This window comes from Crocodylus siamensis, chromosome 1, assembly GCF_052110815.1.
Source record: "Crocodylus siamensis isolate JL-2025a chromosome 1, ASM5211081v1, whole genome shotgun sequence".
Classification (NCBI taxonomy): domain Eukaryota; kingdom Metazoa; phylum Chordata; order Crocodylia; family Crocodylidae; genus Crocodylus; species Crocodylus siamensis.
The window spans coordinates 1,586,167-1,608,438 of NC_143395.1; the positions used below are offsets into that span (position 1 = coordinate 1,586,167).

Sequence of the window (22,272 nt, forward strand, 5' to 3'; positions counted from 1 at the left end):
TTCATAGTATAGAAAATGAGGATTGGAGAGGACCTCAGGGGGTCACATCTCATCCAACCCCCTACCCCAAGCAGGACCAACCCCAACTACATCATCCCAGCCAGGGCTTTGTCTACCCGGGTCTTCAAAACCTCCAAGGATGGAGGCTGCACCACCTCTGGGTAACCTGTCCCAGTGCTTTACTACCCTCTTAGTGAGAGAGTTTTTCCTAATATCCAACTCAGCTTCCCTTGCTGCAGCTTGCGACCGTTGCTCCTTGTTCTCCAGATAAAAATGATGTGGCTAAGACTTTGGCCATGGGCACAAAGTGCTGATGTTTAAATGAAGGCAGGGATTCCTGGCACATCAGCCATTTCACTTCTGTGCATGCACTCTTACCCCGGGGTCAATGAGAGCTAATCCATGGCATTTTGCCCCACTTTCATAGCGTTTTGTTCAGCATGAGAGACCATAGGAGGAGCCTGTCGACAGCTCGGCACGCTAACGGGTAACTCCGCGGTGCTGCAGCTCCTTTGTGATGAGACCCATTCTCTTCTTTCTTAACTCTGGGTGTCCCAATAAGGATGCAGTGTGAAGCATTGGCGGTTCTCGGTTGACCTTTTTCCCCGCAGTAGGAGGTGATTTTTTTTCCCCCTTTAGGTATGGTTTTGAGTTCACCGTGAGCTTTGTAATTTCAAGTTTGTTCAGGTGCTAATTTCCAGTCCCGTGGCTTACCGGAGATAGTTTTGTTATCGATTTTGATCACGCTGAATGGCTATCGCTTTGTTAACAGATTAAATGCATTATCTACGCCGCATCAGATATACTCCCATTTGTAAACTGCATCCCAAGAGGAGTTCATCTCGGTTAATCTTGAAAGCCTCTAGGGTGACCCGAACTGGAGAAACGCAGCTTTCCCACTGCCACCAATGCGTGGGAGGTGCCTAGACTACGTGCTCTCTCTAGCTAAATTAGGAGCTGGATTTGCAGCGAAACCCACCCACAAGCAGACGGCAAATGCACTGAAAACATTTGCATGTCCCAGTTTGTTAGAGGTTTGGTTCCTTATACCCAGGAATATGACTTTGATATGTTGTTGTCCAAAGCAAGGTTGCCCGAGTTGGTGAACCCGCCTTTCTCCTGTATTTCACTGAGATCCGGAGCAAAGTCCCAACTTCTGTTCTTCAGTTTTAGAGCTGGTCAAAATTGCTTCGTTTCCATGAACTGCACAGAGCGGAGGATAAAGTGCCGATTAAGAAAGCAGGGTAAGCATGTGCTAGTCCCCTTTTAATGGCTCGTGCCAGAGCCCGACTAAGTGGATAATGGACTGAAGATTGACTCGCTGGCAAAGCAGTGCATATTCATTCCCTTCAGGCTCTCAGATCTTACCTTTTATATGACACCTTTCATCTGCAAGGATCCAAACAGCTTTCTGGCGTTAACAAACTTAGGGTCAGAGTGAGGTGGTACAGCTGAGTGCTTTGCATCAGACCACGTGGTATTGGGTCCCTCGCTTTAAACCTTAATGAATCCTCTGTTTTATGGGGGGGTTGCGGAAAAAAGAAACCTCTGAGCGTGAACTTGATGCACTCGTCCTGGCCAGTATGTAGAGAGCCTGGAAAAGCAGCTCAGAGTTGTGGTTAGCCTCCTATCCCACCCCTATTAATTGAAGCACAGTGTTGACTCTGAAACCTAGTGATGGGGATGAAATGTTGAGCGTTAGGGTTCTTCGGGATGCCATACAGCAGCTGTTTAATGGTGACCAGCGTATGCCACCTTAGGATGGGGAGTGAAGTTAACCAAGAGCCAAGGGAATTGAGGTATGCAAAATGGAAACTTCTTTTTTTACTGGTCACATGTGATCAGGAACTCATGGATGTCCCATCTGAACTCATCTGTCCTGCGGGAGAGCGATTACCGGCACGCTGATGCACAGGCAAGAGGCCTGTATACTCCACTTTCACCAACGCTTCATCTAGCCTCAAGCAGGGAGGTCTCTCACTTAACCAGCCAGATGCTGCTTGGCTCACGAACTTTTCACGGGGTCCTGGCCTGCAAGCGGCACAGCTGAAGGCCACGTGTTCACATCCTGCGTGCCTGCCAAAAAATAGATGTAACACTTTCAAAATAGTGAAATGCAGCCAGTTTAACCAATTTAAAAACAATGGCAACTGCTCTGCTAGAGGCTTTGTTTTAGAGCTGCTGTGGAAATCCTGCTTGACAGATACCTAGTAACTGAGAAGGAACCTGCTGAAGAAATAATTGCACAAAAATCCCAAGGATTTGTGCTGGAGAAAGCCTCTGTTAATTAAAACAGCAGGGCAGTCAGCCAGGGAGCCTGTTGCGGGAAAGATGAGCTCTGCCTGACTTGAGTGAACAGGGGTAAGCCATTTCCAATAACCGCCCGGGAAGGCCTTTGCTTGACGGACGGTTTCCAGCATTTTCCTCTTGCTCCAGCCGCCCCTCGCGTATTGCGCGCGGAAGTGGACGTCGGTACGATGATTTCCCTTTAAACGCCGACAAGCAGGTCTTGCACGGCCGCCGCCGGCTCTGCTGAAACCGGCGCTCCCAAAAAGCAGAGGAGACCTCGGGGGGATGGCTGAATGCCATGCCGGTTCGTCTGCGCCCTCTCTGCTGCAGATGAGATGTGACAGCTTTGCTCAGATCCGTCCCCGAGCTCGCGCTGCCAGACACCGTTCACAGACAGGAGGCCAGCAGCGTGCCTTTTCAATGCAGTTGCAAGCGTGTGAATTAAAGGCCGCTCCTCCAGAGCAAACACTAACAAGGGGCCAGGCTGCAGTTCATCCAACTTTTTGTTTTTTTTAATAACATGATAACACTTGGCTCTGAGCACTTTTTTCCTCCACTGTTTGTCTTCGCTTCTCCCAGGGCCCTGCTAGGGGAGCCTCTCGGGGTGCTCCATGATGGCTCCATCCCATCCTCGCAACCCCACTGTCATGCGTGTCTTTCCCCTGTTGTACAGGTGACGAGCACCAGCGAGGACCTGAGCCTGGGGTCCCCAGAGTCCCAGGGGGGCTCTCAAATCGCTGTGCTCTTTTGCCCTCCTTGCAATTCTTCCAAGGACTTTTCTCCTAATGAGATTTTTTTTTTTTTCCCCCAAGTATCCCATCATCCTCGTATGTGCTGGCTGGGGTGGGGGTATGCTAAATGCAAATACTGGGCTTGCCAGGCTGGTTCAGAGCAATGCCTCTGTCTCCAGAGCACCTGGGCCAAGGTAACTTGCTTGACAGGGAAGGGCAAGTGTTTTTGCAGAAGGTACGATGGGGTCTCTTGTCTCCAGATCTGTTTTCCTCCTACCTCCAATTTCCAGTCTGCCTTTTGCCTTGAGGCAGGCCTGCGGCCCTTCCCAGGCTTCTGGAAGTGAAGAAATACGTCTGTATTTACTACCTGAACTCTAAAAGGGCTCGTTTTTTTTCACACAAAAGCCCACTCCTTTTTTGAGGTCCCGTGCCAATGAGTTCCCCAGGCCGATTGCATGCATTTTTCTGCAAGTCTTGTTTTTGCCCCGTCAGCTTCAGTGAACGCCTGCCTCCTTGTCCGTGGACTTTGGGCAGTTTTAAGCAGAAATTTCTGGTCAAACTCCTCTGTGCTGCAAACATCTGGTCCCGGATTTTCTGCATAGAAAAGGCAGGGCAACAGGTCCTGATACCGTGCAGTCTGGCCTGTGACCTCTCCCTAGTCCGTAGAGTCCAGAGGGAAAAAGGACAGTTGTCGAGAGAGGAAAGGCAGGAAGTCACCCTAGCAATGGACTTCCGAACACAAATAAATCCCATAGAAACTCGGAATAACGAGGCTGATCCAGACCTAATATTTGGTTTCCACCGTTGTGTTTCAGCGCGCAGCCATCTGCCGCGCTCTCAGGACGGCGAGCCTCTTGTTTTGCTGCTTCGCTTTAATTGCGTCATGGAAGCAGTAGCTGCAGTTTTTCTACTTCTGTGCCTTGGCCGCTGCTCTTAGAGAGGGGCCCTTGTTCCCTAGGGCCGACCTTGCACAAATTCTTCAATAATATGCTTAATCGGAGGTTTTTGGAGCACTCGGTCAATATTTGATAAAGTTTCACAGCAGTCCTGCGAGTTAGGGAAGGGAGGTGCGAGGGCCATTTAACTCATGGATGAAATGCAGACACTTCCAGGATGGAGCGTGCCTTGGCCGCTGCTCTTAGAGAGGGGCCCTTGTTCCCTAGGGCCGACCTTGCACAAATTCTTCAATAATATGCTTAATCGGAGGTTTTTGGAGCACTCGGTCAATATTTGATAAAGTTTCACAGCAGTCCTGCGAGTTAGGGAAGGGAGGTGCGAGGGCCATTTAACTCATGGATGAAATGCAGACGCTTCCAGGATGGAGCGTGCCAGCTGTTTTAGCAGCATATTGTAGCTTTACTCGACACTTCAGCGGAGAAAAGCAAAGGCCGCAGTGTGCGAGTTAATGGCCCAGTTCGTCTAGAAATTCCCATAAGCCCTTTAATGACCTCACGTGATTGAGTCCTCCGAGTCTTCTCCGTCTCTGCCACAATTGCCCATGAATATTTTGAGAGCATAAAGGGGGAAACATTAAGTCAGAACGGCAGGGCTAGAAGCAGTGAAACCTAAAGGGAGAAAAAATTAAGGTTAGTCGGAAGCAAAGGTTTGTAACAACGAGTCCCGGTAGGCAGCCTGCGGAGGTAGGGAGGTGCCATCCCCAGAGAAGTTGAGCAAAAGCAGTTGAGAGATTCGTGCAGAGGAAAGCTTTGCTCCCTGGAGAAGGTTGTACTGGAAGACGTGCGACCTCTTGCAGGGGTCCCGTGGGGAGCTGCGAACAACGAGAGGCACAAAGCGGCTAAATCGGTGGCCTGTAACAGCACCGTCAAAATGCAACAGCAAAAGCCCATGGAAATTGTGTGTTAGCAAATTGCTTCTAGTGCGTCAGACCCTCCAGCGGACTGCAAATATCCGGGTAGCGGTGTCCATGGCTCCGTTTCTGCACATATCCGTGCAAGCATCAGTCGTGGTAGTGCCAGCTTCCTTCCATGGCTTCAGCAACTGGCCTCCGTCGTGACCTGAATGGGCCACGTCTAAGGGTTTAATTAACTCTCCGTGGACCACATCATCTTTGAATAGGATGCTGGTAGCTGGCGTTGGCAGCGTGTGAAGGGGCAAATGTCTGTCTGCACCTCAGCGGAGAGCATCAAATTGGCTCGTCTACTTTATTGCACAACCAGCAGACATGAACGCCTTTGGGACACCGCTGGCCTTTCAAACCAGATGCCATTACCAGACCCCTGGGACATCCAGTTGGCCCCCCCAATGTGATTATCACTTCTAAGGCATCGTCTTGCCCTGGGATGCCTGGTAGGCAAGCTCCTGGTTGGCTTCAGTATAATTTATAACACCATCTGAAAGTTCAGCTAAGGAAAAAGACTCATGAAATGACACAAGGGGGATTTTTTTGGTGCCTGAGAGATTAGAGCTCAAGTCCCGTGGAAAAGTCAGGGGCACTTTTGCTCGTAAACCCCTTAAGCACCCGAGAACCGTAGCAGTCAATGGCAACACGTAATCCCACCGTCCCCCTCGGAAACCGAAGAATGCCAGAGTAAATCTAACGAGGCAGCCAGTGCACTGAGATTTCCTTAATTAAATACATAAACTTCTTTGATGTTCAAATTTAAACACAGGATTCCCCTTCTCCTTACTATTGCTTTAGAGAAGCTCAGCAGCAGAAACCAACGGGAAGGTATTGTTCCTGTTACAAGCAATCGTCTCCTTTTCAAACGTGCGACTGCTGATAACCATAAAGGCATCATGAAGGTTTCTAACACCGTGCACATAGTGGCAGGATCAGACTAACAGAGGGTTACAAACCTGCATCTTCTAACGTGGTGGTAATTTCACCGGGGGATCATTTATATCGGTTGTACGTTGCGTTATGTAATTGCACGTATTTTGAAATGCCTCTTTTGTCAATTTGTAGGCGGTCTGCTATCTTTGATTAGCTTTTTAACTAAATACCCTGCCAGTGAATTTCTTTCAGACTTCACCTCTGGAGATGTGATCCTAAATTAGACGGTAAATCCTCTTTTAATTGAAATAGTGGAAATGGGCTGAAATTGGAGGTAGCTAAGCATAGCCAAAAAAAAAGGATGATTCTAGCCAAACTGGTTAAGTGACATAAGAAAGGATTTTGTAACTATAGCAATGGGAAGAGGCTTCACAAGGGAAGACATAGGCTTATTAATAAATGAGAAAGGCAATAATGGTAACTCTCAATTCCATCCTGAACAAGAAATGTGTAGAAGTAAGGTAAAGAATTGCCAGGGGAAGATGCTTCAAAAATAACGTTATGAAAGTGAACATTTTTATCCAGACACGTTCAAATAGTTTATCTGCCCAACTTCCAGAGGTGGCCATGGTACAAATAGCTACCTGGACCATGGGGCGGTGGCCATGGTGGGACCAGCGATGGTGGTCCGAGCAAAGCTGTATCACCACAGCTCTGTCTGCCACCATACGGTGACACGCCACTCCCCCAACCACGTCCCCAAATGTCCAGTTGCCAGCTAGTAACGTGATCTGGCCCGTGCCCCTGTCTGTTTGACAACCCTATGCTAGACAGGTTTATGCTACCAGTAACCAGTTTACTACCAACCCTGTGCTCTGACTGGTTTATACTACCAGTGCCAATGTGTGGTCAAGCATACACCCACCAGAGGAAAGCAGGTGCACAGGGAAAGGTGGGGAAATCTGCCACGTGCCCAGGACCAGAAATGCCAGTGTAAGTTGGGGGTCCCCGGGATGCTTGTTTGGGTCTCTGACGAAGAAGCAGCCTCAGGAGAGATGCCTGGCCTTGCAGAAGTCCCATCTTTGTCCACATCAGTAACGATATCTGTCTCCTACCCTTTGTCCTGGTCTTTTAGGAGGAATGCCATTGAAAGACTATCCATGCCCTGCCTCTGTATTTGTAGGTCATGGGATCACAGAGCCCTCTATGATGCTGGTGGGGATGCAGCAAGCCAGAGTCGAACAAGAGCCGTTCTGGCATTGGCAGGTTACATGTGGAGGAGAGCCTAGGTGTCCATCTCTCCCTCTGCAGTTTTCCACTGCTTGTATAGCACGTTAGGGGGAAATGGTTCAGATGGTCGCTGTAGAGTGAGTGGTCCATTTAGTACAGCAAATCTAATGTAGGGAATGACGTCACAGCGGTAGCCATTCCCCAGCTGCCTCCAGATTTGGCAGATTCTTTTATCTCGACCTGGAGAGCAGCAAAATGTCATCCCTCAACAAAAAAAGATAAAAATGGACAGTTCTTGCTTTTTTAAAAAAAAGTCTTATATTCCAGGTTAATAATTTAGCGCCTGCTCTTCCCAGTGCTCGTACCATTCAGCCTGGCCTACATAAAAATACTGGTAATCAGAAGACCGTCCCCTCTTGGTAAAATAACAAATGGTCACAAATATCCCAGCTTGGCAATATTCATGGCCACAGTGTTAATTGTGCTATTAAAAGAAATGTCTATGGTATCATAGAAAATATTGTAGAATTTACTGTCAAGTAGCGAGGCCCCATTGGAGAGGTAGGTTTTAATATGTGTTGGAAAACGAATCCAACCCAGGTCAACCAGTTTATTGCTTTGGACTGTAAAATTAGTGACATAAAGCATGTGCTACCCATCTTTGGTCTACTGCGGCAATTTAAATGAAGCAAGCTCAGCATATGGCTTTGCACAGTTCTTTTATGGCTAATTTATTTACCGCTTATAACCCCATCGAATTAGCTCGCTTTCATGGGCTTATCTCCAAAGGAGAAACACAGCATCAGTGCCGCATCCCCAGTGACACAAAGCACTCTTGCTGCTAGCCCTCTGGCAGTCTTAAAAGAGGTTATATAGAAAGTGTAAGGCACAACCAGCAGAGTTCATTTAATTTCAGTTTGGAGGAAAAAACCTTACGAAGCGGTTTTTAAAAATACCTGCCCATGCTAAAGGTCAGACAAAGATTAGCCGAGCCCCTGACAACTAGCAGAACATCATGGGAGCTTTGTTTGCTGCTCGGCATACTGCTCTAAAGGCCTTCTCCTGGGCTGCGATGCATATTTAAATAATAGCAGATCCTTGGGAGCTATGAGAAGCTCCCTCTGCATCAGCATAGGCTCGTTCCCTTCCCTGTCTGCATGCTGTTAGCCCCCACCTTAACCAGAGGTGCAACATCTGTCTGACCTGCCTGGGGTCCCCCTCTGCTGGCCAGAGCGGAGCAGTGCAGGCTCCAGATTTATTGCTCAACTTCACCTTGGTGGGACGTCCTCTAACCCGTGCAGACCCGTGCAGTCATTGTCAGCAAGACTCAGATTTACGTGCTGATTCCCCAGCAGCATCCTGAGCACCCAGAGCTGTAAATTCTGCCAAGCGGAGTGGTGCCTGCTGGGAGCAGCCCGAGTTCAGCAAAGCCTTTAAACATATGCTCAGCTGCAAGCTCATACAAGTCGATGGAAGCTGAACGCTGGCTGAAAGTTGAGCGCTCAGCCAAGCATTTGCAGAGATGAGGAGCCAATACTCGGCGAGCCAAGGTTAGGATGCATGATGTCCTTCCACCTCACCCCAGTCGCTTGTGGTGGTAAAACAAGGTGCTGATTTCCAGTTCTGCCTTTGAGGGCAGAGGTTTCCCCGTCCTCTTAAGAACTGGTTCACTTTCCAGAACTGGACCTAGAAAGGGGAGCATGGGTGTCACTGGGACTTCAGCATACATGTCCTCTTAAGCAGGCTGGCCTCAGCTGTCCTGCTCATCTTCCTTTGTTTTCACAGAAGATCCTTGACTTTTCAACTGTTTAATCAAGGCATCCAGCTGAATAGACGACAACATCTGGATTCAAGGGCATTCTTCCTGTAGCCGGCAACTGTCAGGAAATTTTGGAGTTGACTCCAAAGCCAGCTATACTCCATTGGGATGAAAAAGCACAAGTTGCCTCAAAGCTGAAAGATGTTGAGATGTTCAACCTTGCTCACACTGGGCCTTTCAGCATTGAGGGTGGGCTATTAGTGGCCTGGCTTCTGGAAAAGCCCTTTCGCAAAGATCCGTGGAGCTAAGATTTCTACTAGAAACCAGGGTGAGCCATACTGGTGCAAATCACAACTTCATCTCATAGTCTCATAGTTAGTAGGGTCGGAAGGGACCTGAGCGGATCATCAAGTCCAACCCCCTGCCATGGCAGGAAAGAGTCCTGGGATCAAACGACCCCAGGAAGGTGATTGTCTAGCCTTGTCTTAAAGACCCCCAGGGTAGGAGCCTGCACCACTTCTCTTGGAAGTTGGTTCCAGATCGTAGCCGCCCTGACCGTGAAGTCGTGCCTCCTGATGTCTAGTTTGAATCTCCCCTCTGCCAGCTTGTGACCGTTATTCCTGGTCACTCCTGGCGGTGCTCGGGGGAACAGGGACTCCCCCAGTGCCTGCTGATCCCCCCTGACTAGTCTGTAACAGGCCGCTAGACCCCCCTCAGCCTTCTCTTGTGGAGGCTGAACAGGTACAGGTCCCGTCGCCTCTCCTCATAGGGCCTGCCCTGCTGCCCCGACCATGCGTGTGGCCTCCTCTGGACCCCCTCCATGCTGTCCACATCCCTCCTGCAGTGCGGCGCCCAGACCTGGATGCAGTACTCCAGCTGCGGCCTGACCAGTGCCGCATGGAGGGGGAGGATCACCTCCTTGGCCCTGCTCGAGATGCATCTGTGGATGCAGGACAAGGTGCGGTCGGCCTTCCTGACCGCGTCCCCACACTGCCGGCCCATGTTCATCTTGGCATCAGTGACGACTCCAAGATCCTTTTCTGCCTCTGCCCTGCCGAGAAGGGAGTTCCCCGGCCTGTGGGTGTGGTGCTGGCTCTTCCTCCCCAGGTGCAGCACCTTGCACTTGTCAGTGTTGAATCCCATCCTATTCTCGTCCGCCCACCCCTGTAACCTGTCTAGGTCTGATTGCAGCCTATTCCTCCCTTCTAGCGTGCCCACGTCCCCCCACATCTTAGTGTCATCAGCAGATTTGAACAGGTGCTTTTTACCCCCTCGTCCAAGTTGCTGATGAAGATGTTGAACAGTGCGGGCCCGAGGACCGAGCCCTGGGGGACCCCACCGCCCACGTCCCTCCAGGTCGAACATGACCCGTCCCCCACCGCTCTCTGGGTGCGGCCCTCCGGCCAGTCGGCGACACATCTGACTGTGTGGGGGCGACACCACAGCCCCCAGTTTCTTAATGAGAACGGGGTGAGAGACAGTGTTGAAGGTCTTCCGAAAGTCCGGGAAGACGATGTCCACTGCTCCCCCTGCGTCTAAGGATTTGGTGACCTGGGCATAGGAGGCCACCAGGTTGGTGTGACGGGACCTGCCGCTAATGAACCTGTGTTGGTTGCCCCTAAGCATAATCTCCCCCCGGCCCCTCGTGGACATGTGCCAGAATAATTTTCTCAAAAAGCTTGCCCAGGACCAAGGTAAGACTAACTGGCCTATGGTTTTCTGGGTCCTCCTTCCTCCCTCTTTTGAAGATGGGAACCACGTTGGCCTCTTCCAGTCTTCCGGCACCACACCAGAGCACCACGAGTGCTCGTACGGCTGTGCCGGGGGTCCCGCAATGACCTCAGCCAATCCCCTCAGCACCCTGGGGTAGAGATCGTCTCTCGGCTCCAGGAGCGTATGCCGGTACCAAGACCCCCGCCCCCAATTTAGACAAGGCTTTCAGATAAAGCTTGTTCCAACAGCTCTAAAATCAGCTACAGGAGCAAAGGCCGGTTTGGAGAGGCAGAACAGGCAGCAGAAGATGGTCCCCCAAACACCGCTGTCATTAGATGCCTGCAGAGAACCTCTCTTCTTCCCCAAAACTCTCACTGCAGTGTAGTCGCAGCCCAGCAAGCTTGAAGTCCACAGTACCCACTTCCAATGGGCTGTAGTTCCTGCTTGTTTTCCTCCAGGCTGGTGCATATATGCTCTGACAGCTGTTCCCTAGAAGAATTGCACAGCCTCAAAGCTGCCGTCGTTTCTTTGGAGTGACTCCTGTCATAGGCAGCTGCCTCCCCGGCGGGCGTTGTAGGAAAGGGATTCCTGTTTTGATGCAACCCCTCGGCTGCAGAGGGAGCAGGCAGCATGCTCAGAGGTGAGACCGAGATGCCTTCAGCTTTGTGCGCACGAGCGTGCCTGGTCTGACTGACACGCGTCCCGTGAGACGCGGCATCTTGCAGACAGCCCTCAGTTTGCTGAGGGTATGTCAGGGCAGCAAGGAAGGTGGGAGTGTTATCTAGTAGCTAGTTCGTAGGTGTCATAAGATCTGATCCGTCTTTCTGATTTTTTGCCCCGACCTTGGATGACTCTCGTGACCTCTGCATCCTTCAAACTGGTGGTGGTAATTGTCTGGCTGCAGACATTCGTGGCTCTTTCAGAAGAGCGGTGTGCAGAACAACCTTTCTTCCCAGCTACTCGCCTTAAATCACTGTGGCAGGATCACGTTGCGCACCGCTGTGATGCCACCACTGTTCGTGGAAAATGCAAGAGCTGTTTAGTGTAGCCAGCACTTGGGGAATGGCAGAAAGCCCCGTACAAAGCGAACCTGGACCGTAGCTACCACATTTCAGTCAAACCGTTTGAAGGCCACGTCCATTTTACTTGTTGGAGCGTATCCAGGTGGCAAAAAGCTGAAGGTACAACGCAGTGTAGATTGCGTAGTAGCTTAGCATTTGCTTATTACCTTTGGGGTGCTTTCAGACCAGAAAAAAAAAATCATTTCTCCTTCCCATTTAATGGGAACCATCGGTTTTACCTTAGCTTGCTACGAGGTGTGAAAAGAAGAGGGCCAGGTCTTCCAGCGGATGTTACCGCACTCTTTACTAGTGCAGATTAGTCATTTCAGGGATGCTCGGTGCTGCACTAGCCCCTTTCCAGCCCTGCTTTCCTATGTGTTGGCTCATGTGATGATAGAGCCATGTGAATAATTTGTGGGGGAAGGAAAGACAGGGTGGTTTGGGGTTTTTTGGTGGCATTGTGGTCAGTTGAAGGAACAAAGAGGGCGTTCACAAAGTGTTGTCATCTCCCTCGCCCAGGATGCGGGAGTCCATTGTCCTATTTCTCTTCTCTCCCCTGAAGGGTTTTGAATCTACAGCTCTAGGTGAACTGATCATTTCAACAAAACTTAAACAGTGTGTCAGTGGGAGGAAGATTCGCTTCCGAGTCCCGTCGCCTTTGCAGCCATTAAAACGGAGGATAAGGAGGTGAGGGGGAGTCTGTAGCCTGCTGGTTAGGACATCGCCTAGGAAGTGGGATACCCAGACCGACACCGCCGCTCTAGGGAATGTTAGCTAGTTATATCGGATGGACCAGGGTCGTGGTCCCCTGCACCAGGACAGGCTGGGGGCCGACTGGTTGGGCAGCAGCTCTGCAGAAAACGACCTGGGGTGACAAGGGACAAGAAGCTAGGTAGGAGCCAGCAGTCACTGTGCCCATTTCCCCCACTTTGCTGAAGCTTTTCTGCGAGTTCTTGCCGACTTCGTGGACGGTTTTGCAGCGACTGAACTGCCCCTTCAGCACCAAAGTTTATGGTTTGTTGTACAGCTCACTTTCTGTCAGGGAGCCAGTGTAACTTGCTCAGCTGAGCTGTCAGGTTTTCTCCAAGGGCAGAGACGCTCTTCATGTTCTCACCATCAAATTATACTTGACACTTACTTTAAAGCTGAAGTGTAAAACCTCACTACAACACTGGGAAGATTGGAGCAAAACATTGATTGGACTGGATTGCTATGCAATGTAAATATTGGCACTGGGTTTACTTGGAGCTGTCGTTAAACCCTGGATCTCAGTCTCGATTTGGCTACATCTGCGCGTGCTTTTTAAAATTGATTGGGCTAATGTAGCTACGGATGACCAGAGGAGCAGATTGATATGATTGAAGGGTTTGGCTTAACATTGCAGGTTGGTGTTTTCAGAGGCACGGACAGCAGTGAAAGTCGAGTACTGGGCAGTGACCTGCTGTCCTTGGAAAGCATCAGAAACGTCTAGTGGGATATCTCCCAACCTGTTGACAACCACAGCTCATCTTTTAAATCTGCCCGCTATTTGGGTGGGATTCATTATTTGGAGCCAAGACTTGGTGACATTTCTGCAGGATGACCAGTGGGTGGGGTTAATTGACAGCAGAGACGCTCCCGTTTATGAGAGTTGTCTTTGCATTTGTTTTTTATGAGGAAAGCTGACTCTCGTCACAGCAAGTGGCAGAGAAAAACCCCAGGGAAAGGCCAGAAGTAATGAAAAAGGCATGCGTTGCTTTGTACCCACCGTACTATGGTGTTCCTTCTTTTGCATTTCTGCATGGAGGTAATGCCTGTGGTTTGAGTGTTGGGAATATAGCAGGGGCTGACCCATTGTCGAACTGGTATCGTTCGTTCTTTCATGCCCCGAGAAACTTCATCAACCCTTTATCATTTAATTGCCTCCCCTAATGGTGGCTGCTAAACTTCGGTGTTGTCACAGGGCTTGTCCTCTGCGGCCCTGGCCCAGCAAAGCATTAGAGCACGTGCTTCATTGGAAGGGCGTGAAGCACGTTGACTTCATATGCTTTAAGCAAAGCATGTGCGCTAGCGCTTTGTCGGATGAAGGTCTTGGGTAGGTTTTCATTTGGCTCTGGGTTTACTGATTAGACAATTGGGGAGTTGCAAGCATGATGGGTGGGGGTAAAGAAAAAATGTCGGAGTGGAGCTAGACAGCAGTGACTAGGTTCAATATAAGGTAAACTAGTCAACTGTAAAGGTCCTGTGATTTATGAAAGAGGCCAAACAGGATGACCTAATCCAGGGGTGGCCGATCTGCAGTACAGGTGCCACAAGTAGCAGGGGTGGCCTCTCTGTGCAGCACAGTGGCAAATACGGCAGAAAGCAGAGCAGCAGCGTGGGCAGGGAGCAGAAAGCTGAGCAGCGGATGAGGTAAGGGACAGGGATTGGAGTGGTGCTCGGGAAGGATGTGGGGCGAATATGTGGTACACCTGCCAAAAAGGTTGACACCTTGCTGATCTAATCAGTTGTTCGGTCCTTAAAATCTTTGGCTCTCTGACATCCAGTTGCACAAGACCATGTCTACCCTTGTCTTTTTGTTTCGGGATGTTGAGCCAGCGGGGTATCTGCCTGTCCCCTTTTAGTCCCCCACCCGCAAGAAGCCTGGGAAGGGATTAACTCACTGAAATGAAGGAAGTGCCTTGTGATTCCCCAGTGGAAAGTGTTGTGGAAGGGCAGAGTGTCATTTAGTTTTATTTTAAGTTTATGACTAAGTCATGAAAAATCTCTCTTAATGCCCTCTGAGTATAGACCTTGACTTTTTACTTTGCTGCCGTAATAACCTCCCTTTTTTTCATTCAGCCCAATAAGCTACAGAACACGTTTTATACCGGTAATGTCCATTTCATGCCCGACAAATTCAGTGGGCTCTTTTTTACAGTCCCATTGAAATTTAAAAACCTTTGAGGAGATAGCATTTGATTCAGGGATTTTTATTTTTTAACGTTCCTTTTTTCTTTTCTTTTTTAAGTCGATGACATTTCTGACACAATTACTCACTTAAGTTGGGGGAGAGAAGTTCCCCTAAAGACCTGGCTGGATTTCTGTACAATTCTGTCTTGTAATTTATGATGCATCCATTTCCATGGTTCATGGACACAAGGTACACATTCAAAGTCAAAGCTAATACTGCCTATATAGCAATAATAGCCAACCCCGCTTGACCACCTAGCAGGTGGCAGGAGCCGGAAGGGACTTCCGTGACTGTAGTACAAGGTCAGGAAAAACTTTGGCTGAAAATAATTTTCTGAATGTCCTTTGCAAGGCTTGGGTTTAAAAGGACCAGGGAACGATGCAACAAGGGCTCCTTCGTGAACCACCGCTCATGCTCAAGCTCTCGTACTTCTCTAGGGAGTGTGTAGAGAGGGCCGTCACGGGCAGATTTGGAAGAAGTGGGACCTAGATGATGTGGTGCCTCATTGCATACACGCAGTGTCTTTTTTCTCCAGCTAACAAGAAACTAAAAGCTTTACTAATGTGCTAGGAGCCTAGGGCTTTATTTGTCGGTTTGTTTGCAACAAAAATAACTATCGCTTGATTGGAACGTCCATAATTTTGCTATTCCTATATTACGTGTAGAACGTGCACAGCGAACCAGGCCAAAAAAGAATCAAAAGGTGTTGTGTCATTAGCGCTGTAGTCATTAGGATGGAAGGTGCATCGCTTTCCTGTTCATAAAACAAAATATAACCCTTCTGCGAGTCTTGACAATGCATCCAATGCTTCCCTGAATGCTATTTCCAGACCTTAGTTAAAGTTTTTAATTAGAGTTAAAAATCATCTCCAGGGCTGTGAAACAGGAGCTACATTATAAGGAGCAGCTCACACACGGGAGATTTGCCAAAGAAAGGTTAGCATGAGTAGTAAAACATTTAAGATGCTTAAAAAGGAGAGAGGGTTGGTAACACCTGTGGAGTGAAGAGTTTAGAAGGAATCGGGTAGATTGTAATGAGCCATGAAGTCCGTTGACTGTCTCGCTGCTGCCTGGCTAGAAATATTGCTGGTGCTACCAAGCATTTGGTTTTAAACTTTGGGTGGACCAGGGATTAAAGTGGGGTGCAACTGTACCCCCGGCTTCCATTGCTCTGGGAGCAACGCGGGCATTGGGACGAGGCATCTCCAGACCTGCCACGTTTTGGGTGTTTCTTCTTGGTATTTTGGGTTTGATAACTTTTCACATCCTCTACAAGGCCAAAGGGCTAAGTGTATGCTGAAGTCTTTCCCCCTTGTAGCATGATCGCTCTGCATGCTAACGGGCTGACTGCAGAAAGGCTGTTGAATGCCAGCGGGTTCAGCACGTGGCTCTCAAGGAACAACTGCGGGTGCGGGTTAAATTTGGGAACTGGAGGCATGCGGCACCTCTGCTTTTACACGGCTCCACTGGTCACTTGGGATCTCTCGGCCTTGGCCGTGAGCCCCTCCAAGCCAAACGGACCGAGCTTGGGCCTGCTAGAAATCTAGCAACGGCTGAGGTTAGACATCTGAAAATGCAAACTTCTCAGAGAGGGAAAGCTTTAGTTAATCTGAGATCCCGCTGCAAGAGGTTCAGTACTAATTCCCCAGCATGGCCCTGGTGGCAGACTGTGGAGAAGGACACCCTTCTTAGAGGTGTAGCACGGTGTAGTCCTCCGTTTGCAGCACGGCAACTCCATGACATTCATTATCGGCCTTGTAGCTGAGGTTGCCCACCTGGTTTCCGGTGCCTACGGTGCTGCTTTGGTGCGGCTCCTATCTCCTAGGGCCGGGATCTCAAGCCAGTGATTCTTGGAGCCATTCAGGAGCATCTTTTTACATTTTCTAGAGTGGCAGTGTAACGCCGGTTCACTAGAGCTGATTTGTTTTTCCCTCTGGAACCACGAATTGCAGCTGCATTAACCAAGGCCTGCTTTGACTTCTCCATCGACTCAAGCCATGTCGCATTGCTCAGTAAACTTTCAGGAAAACAACAGGTAATTCGATCAGCGGTTCCCACCGCATCCTTCAAAGTTATTGATCCACAAGTAGCTTACATCTTAAATACTCTCAAGCAAAACCGATTGCCTCGTTATAACAATACATGCAAAATGCATTAGACTCAGCCACCAAACACGTGAAATTCTGGAAATGTGAAAGTAAAAGCTGGAATCATTGGTAATTTTATTTACCGCGTATCTAATGTAGTTGTTAAATGGCATGAGCAATGCCCTTAGTTAAAAAGGGCATCGTTCCTATGTTTCGGTTTTACTTGCTCTCCTGTGCTGTTGAGTGTCTAACTGCAACCATTTATCAGCAACAGTTTTTGCATCTAATATCTGAAGGTTTTGTTGTGTGTGGGTTTTTTTAATGGATAAAATTCCCTGGTCTGTAATGGGCACCAAGCTACTAGAGCTATTAGATTGGATTTATGTAAAATATTGAAGTGAAAAGAAGAGTTTTCGTTAGTTTTGTTGGCAAAAAAATGCAATTCCAGAAACACGCACGTACGGTGTTTATCTCCTTATAAACGCATCTGAGCAAGGGTAAGCCCAGAGCAAGCCAATTTTTGAAAGCACGACGCTCCTGAGCTCTTTTTCTTTGGACGTGCCCGGTGTCGGGGCTGGGGCTCTGCACTCGGCCGCTGCTGGGCACGGTGGCAGTGGCGGGGAGAAGCCACAGGACGCGTGGGCTCTGGGCTGTTGGAGGAGGTGTGGGGCTGACCGGCCCGCAACAGCTCCCCGGAGTTGTCTGTGTGGCCTGTGAGCCCAAATAATTGCCTGGCCCTGGCCTAGGCCATCAGTAAGCATGAACCTGCAGGCTGCATGATCAGTAGTCTATGCCATCACCATGACACGTGCCTTAGAGGTCAGAGCGAGATGGCACCGTATCTCGAAATGACCATAAAAAAATCCCTGCTGGTGATGGGACAGAATTTGGTTCCTAATGAATATAAAGAGGATTCTGCTCTGCGCAGGACTGCGTTTCTCTCGGCCTCTTTATCTGGTCGGTCTGCCTTAACGCAGGGGCACCAAGCAACGAAGTCATGAAAAATCTCCCTTAATGCCCTCTGAGTCTAGACCTCCACTTTTTACTGCACCAAGCACCTGTTGCTTTGGGTCGCCATCTTTTTCTCCACATCTTATCCTGGACCCAGCCTCAGGAAAGTGGTTGCTGAGTGTGCCGCGAGTCCAGGTGTCTCCTTAAAAAGTTTTTGAAGTGGGTCTTATCTCCAGTCTCCCCAAGACAAACAGCCTCAGTCTTCAGGGGACTTCATATCTATAACCCAAGTTTGAATTTTGCTTCCGCATTGAGGCTAAGTAGAGCCAGACTGCCAGGCTGGACATAGAAACTGCTTGGGTAAATCCCCTTTCACATCCGCTGGACCAGAACTAATTCATGCCTAGCCTATAAACGTCTGAAGTACCTGGCTGCACTGGGTAAGGGCTCCCCATCAGTGTGGCGCAGGGTCCGGGTCCTGGCCAGAATAGCTGTGCCCCTTGCAGGTGTTGGAAGAGGAAAGGTGTTGCCCCTCTCCCAGGATACTCCCTGCGTGCTGCTCCAGGGTCTTCACATCGGCCTCTGGTCAGGAAGTACCTGAAAAATAAACAGGTCCACCCGTTGTTGCTTCTGGATGGAGGAAAAAACTGTTTCACTGGTGCTTCTCCTCCTCCTTTCATGTGTCCACCATCCGCACGCAGTCTGCCAGAGGCGGGGGCCTGGACTGTAGAGCGTCTAACACCTTTGGGTGCTAAACAAGATAGAAAAAAGCAATGAAAAAAGTCATCGACTCAAGCGAGTTCAGGCTTCACGTGCAGATACCACCGTATTCATGAGCCGCAGTCTCCTGATGGGCATACTCCCTTCGGTATCCAAATGATATCAGCCCTAGTGTTAATCATTTGGTGGATTTGGCACAGGAGTTGCAAAGAGGAGGAAAGGATTCTCTAAGAAATCAAGGGTTGTTTTGCAAGGCATCAGGACAAATGAGGTGTGCTGCAAAAATGCCACGTGCGACATGCATTGGGGAGTGAACCCCAGTTTGTATTGCTGAGATGCCTGCGGGGCTGAATAGGTTCCAGCTAAATGCAAGGCCATTATTTATGGGGGAGAGGGGGAGACTGACCGATGCCGTAAACTCTTGAGCGGGTCTTGCAGTAGCTGTAGGATCCCGACGCTGGCTCCCAGTCAGTCGAGAGCTGGCACACGAGGTGGAGCGAGCTGCCAGGCTGCTTGTGTTTTAACCAGACGGAGGGAGCCTGCAATGTGTAGGAGGCAGGAAGTGTACAAAGGCCATTGCGCACCCACGTAACAAAGTGGTGATCCTGTGCTTGTCACCGAGCATCAGCTGATGAATGATCAAAGAGCTGGAAATGGGGGTTAACAGCTCTACATTAAAAAGGTCAACTGGCCGTGGGTGTTTGGGGCCCCGGTAAATCCCGTTCTCCTGCGCCCATGCAAGTAACAGTCTGCACAGCTCGGGCTTTTCTCTGCGTGGTTGCTCTGTAAATCTTGCACCTTGAGTCTGTCCCAGGTCACGTCTCCTTGGTCTAGGCTAAGCTCCCGCCCTTCGTGGAAACAGCTCCAGGAGGACTTGCGCTGCTCGTGCGTGGGCTGCCGAATTGTCGGCAAAGATGAAAGGCCGGCCAGTGACACCACGTGGGAATTTTGCAGTTCTCCGTGTCACCCAGACCTGTGACCGGAGGGTGTCATCCAGGACTTGTGCCACTCTTTTGCCTGGCACCCCTAAGCTGCTTCCACAGCCTGTCACTCTTCCAAGACCTTGTCCTCCCCATCCCCAGGCTGCACAGCCCAGACCCTCCCCGTCTCCCATCTGACTGTCTCTCCAGCCTCCCAGAGGCCAAGCAAACTCCTTTCTCTTTCCCGTTGTTTCACGCACGGCAGGTCCTCTCTTACAACCCTCTGCTGGACTTGAGGCAATGGAAACAGGGAGCCAAGCATTACCCTTCATAACTTCTTCCTCCTCTGCTTATCGGCTGGCGTGAAGTCACCCCAACACCAGGCCTTGGCCAGTCAGTTGTTCATCTCTTCTGCCAGGAAGGCCATCCCCGAGTGAATTCATCAAGTCGCTATCCTCTCTTCCAGCTCTCATCCCCTGCCACTTCTTGCAGCTCTCATCCCCTGGTCTTGTCTCGAACGCCAGTCGATGAAGCATTGCCCCCCCAGTAGATGGTATGTGTTCACGGTACCATCCTTCGGATCGGTTTGACCAGCCCTGAAATAAACCCAAACGCTAGACTCGGCACGGCACTTCTCCACCTCCCCTCTTTCCTGCGTTGCGTTTGACAAGCATCCATATTCTCCTCTGCGGATTAATTGGATCGGCAGCTCCAGGATTGTGCGAAAGCTGCTGGCTCGGGGCTGGCCTTGATACGCTCTGGCTTTTAGTTGCATAATTTGTTTGCCTCTCTGCAATAAATTGTTCATGCTTTGACAGGGCTTCAGTGAAATATTTTAATGTGTTCCTGTTGAATGGTCCATTTTTTTCCCCTGTAGCTATTGACAGACGCAAGCACTAACTCTGGCTTTACATGGGAATTTAATCGTACCAGCTGTCATGCAGATCCCCGATACAAATATTTTCTACCCTTAATGGTTTCAGCGCGGTTCTTTATATGATCAAATGTAATCTTATTTAATGGAGTTTTATTGCCACGATGCCACATTCTTTTACTCCAGGTTAGACTTGCTTTTTTAGCCTCGGCCAAGTTGTTCAGAGAGCAGCAAAACTGATTAAAGGGGTGGCGTGATTGACTTCTAAGGAAAGACATAAGAGAGCCGGGGGGAAGAGAGATAGCAGCTCAGTCCTGAGTGAATCGGGGAAAGTATTTGGCAGGCAGCTCTTATTTGAAGGGTGTGATCAATAGGAGAGGGCAAAGTTTAGCCTGGACTCAGAGGTGTATGGCTAGGGATGAATATATGAAAGAGAAACTTTAGGATGATTATCTGGAGGAGTTTCCTGGAAATGTCTTAGACTTGATCCCTCTCCCAGGGGAAGGGATGGACATTTAAGCCCACAATACAGTTAAGACAAAGCATTGGAAAACACATCACAGTACCCAGTCCTCCAGCGGCTGCTCAAGTAGCTGCTTCTCATCTCTCATTTCAGCGAAGCTCCGATTCACGCATGTTAAGGCCAGAAGGGGCTGCTGTGATTGTCGGGACGTGGCCTCGCCTGCATTAGGGAGTTTTCAGGCAACGATCAATTAAATGTCACATGTAGCATCGATCCTTTGGGGCTAGATCCTCAGCCCGAGGATTTGACTCCATCGGACTGCAGCGGTCCTCGAAAACCTCCGCGTGGAGCGATGTTCCCGTGCCCAGCCGAGACGGGCTGCATCTCTGCCTGTGTTACAGCACCGCGTAGCTATAACCGCTGCCATGTGTTTGCATGCTAGGTCGTCCGCACGGAGAAGAACAGCCTGAACAACCGGTTCCTGCCATGGGACGAGATCGAGACGGAGGCCATTCTCTCTATCGATGACGATGCCCACCTTCGCCACGATGAGATCATGTTCGGGTTCCGGTGAGTGGCAGAAAACGGGGACACGTGCGGGTGAGCGGGGTGCTGGTCGATCCAGCATCGTCTAGCGGTTAAAGCCAGGGGCTGGTATCAAGGGAGGCGAGCTGCTGTTCCTGCCTGCGCTCCTGGCTTCCTTGGGGCAAGTCATGCAGACCGCTAGTTTGACAAGCGGATGCTTGCAGTAGGGTGCTTAATATTCATCACCACTATTGTATGCACATCCTGATTTTTCAGAGCGGCTGAGCACCTGCTGCTCTCCCTCAACCCAGCTCGTCCAGAGTTGCTCGGTGCTGAGGCACCTAACGAGGGGCTAAATGAATGCTCATAAATTTGCTTTGAGATCTGTGGATGAAAGGAGCTACATGCAGAAAGGGTCTCTCTCTCACACACACGTCCACGCACACCCTCCAAGCCCAAGATGAAAGACAATGATTCATTTACCAAGTGAAGGGCTTGACAATAGGAAACGCCAGAGCCTAGTCCTGCTATGGCCCCCCTGTGCTTATGCATCATCTTCAGTGACGTGATGCCATACTCTGTTCTCCGCAGGACCCCTCCTTTGTTTCAGGTCCAGAATGGGCAACACTTGCTCACTGAGGAGCTGATCAGTGCTTAGGTTTTCTCTTCTGTGTCCTCCATATGGTCCCCTGCACAGTATTCTTCCCCTGGTCTGGAGGAAGAATTAATCATTTCCTCACGGGCTTTTTGCTTCATTTTAGGACCTGAGAGCTTCACAAACAAGGGGTGGCTTTATTGTTGCAACACCCTGGGATGTGCATGTGCGCAGGGAGTCAGGAGGGAGGCGTTTTCCTTATTCTACAAGCTGGGAGCTGAGATGGAGGCAAAGGTCAAAAGTGTCAGCTAATTTGGACTGTCCAGTCTGAGATGCCTCAGACTTCATTTCGCATGGGGCATAATTGTATAGCGCTGTAGCCGTTCGAAGCCCAGCTCTCATGGACTTCAGTTGCAGCAGTGAGCGCTCAGTGCCTCGGCAGAGGAGGCCCCAGGGTCTCGCATCAGGCACCAAGAAAAAGTGAGTCGTCCCAGCACTGAGTTACTAAGCATCCCATGCAAACTGTGTCACAAGCAGGGGAAGATCTGGTTCTCTGGGTGCCTGGCCCCGAGGCCCTGCTTCCTTCGCTACCTGCTTTCCAATTTCCCCAGCAAATGAACCAAGGCTCCTACAAGTATCAGCCCCTCTCCTTGCACTCTTCCCCGTCTTGCCCCCCCGTCTTGTGCAC

General features: G+C 49.9%; 1 protein-coding gene across 5 annotated transcripts in view; it reads left to right on the forward strand.

The window, feature by feature from the left end:
- The window catches only part of EXTL3 (exostosin like glycosyltransferase 3), a 199,424-nt gene that overhangs the window by 166,365 nt on the left and 10,787 nt on the right, over positions 1-22,272 (forward strand). For all 5 annotated transcript variants that reach the window (XM_090025692.1, XM_090025782.1, XM_090025437.1 and 2 more), the window contains one exon: positions 20,907-21,034. In XM_090025692.1, the coding sequence (XP_089881818.1) occupies positions 20,907-21,034 (128 nt within the window). The remainder of the gene's footprint in view (positions 1-20,906; positions 21,035-22,272) is intronic.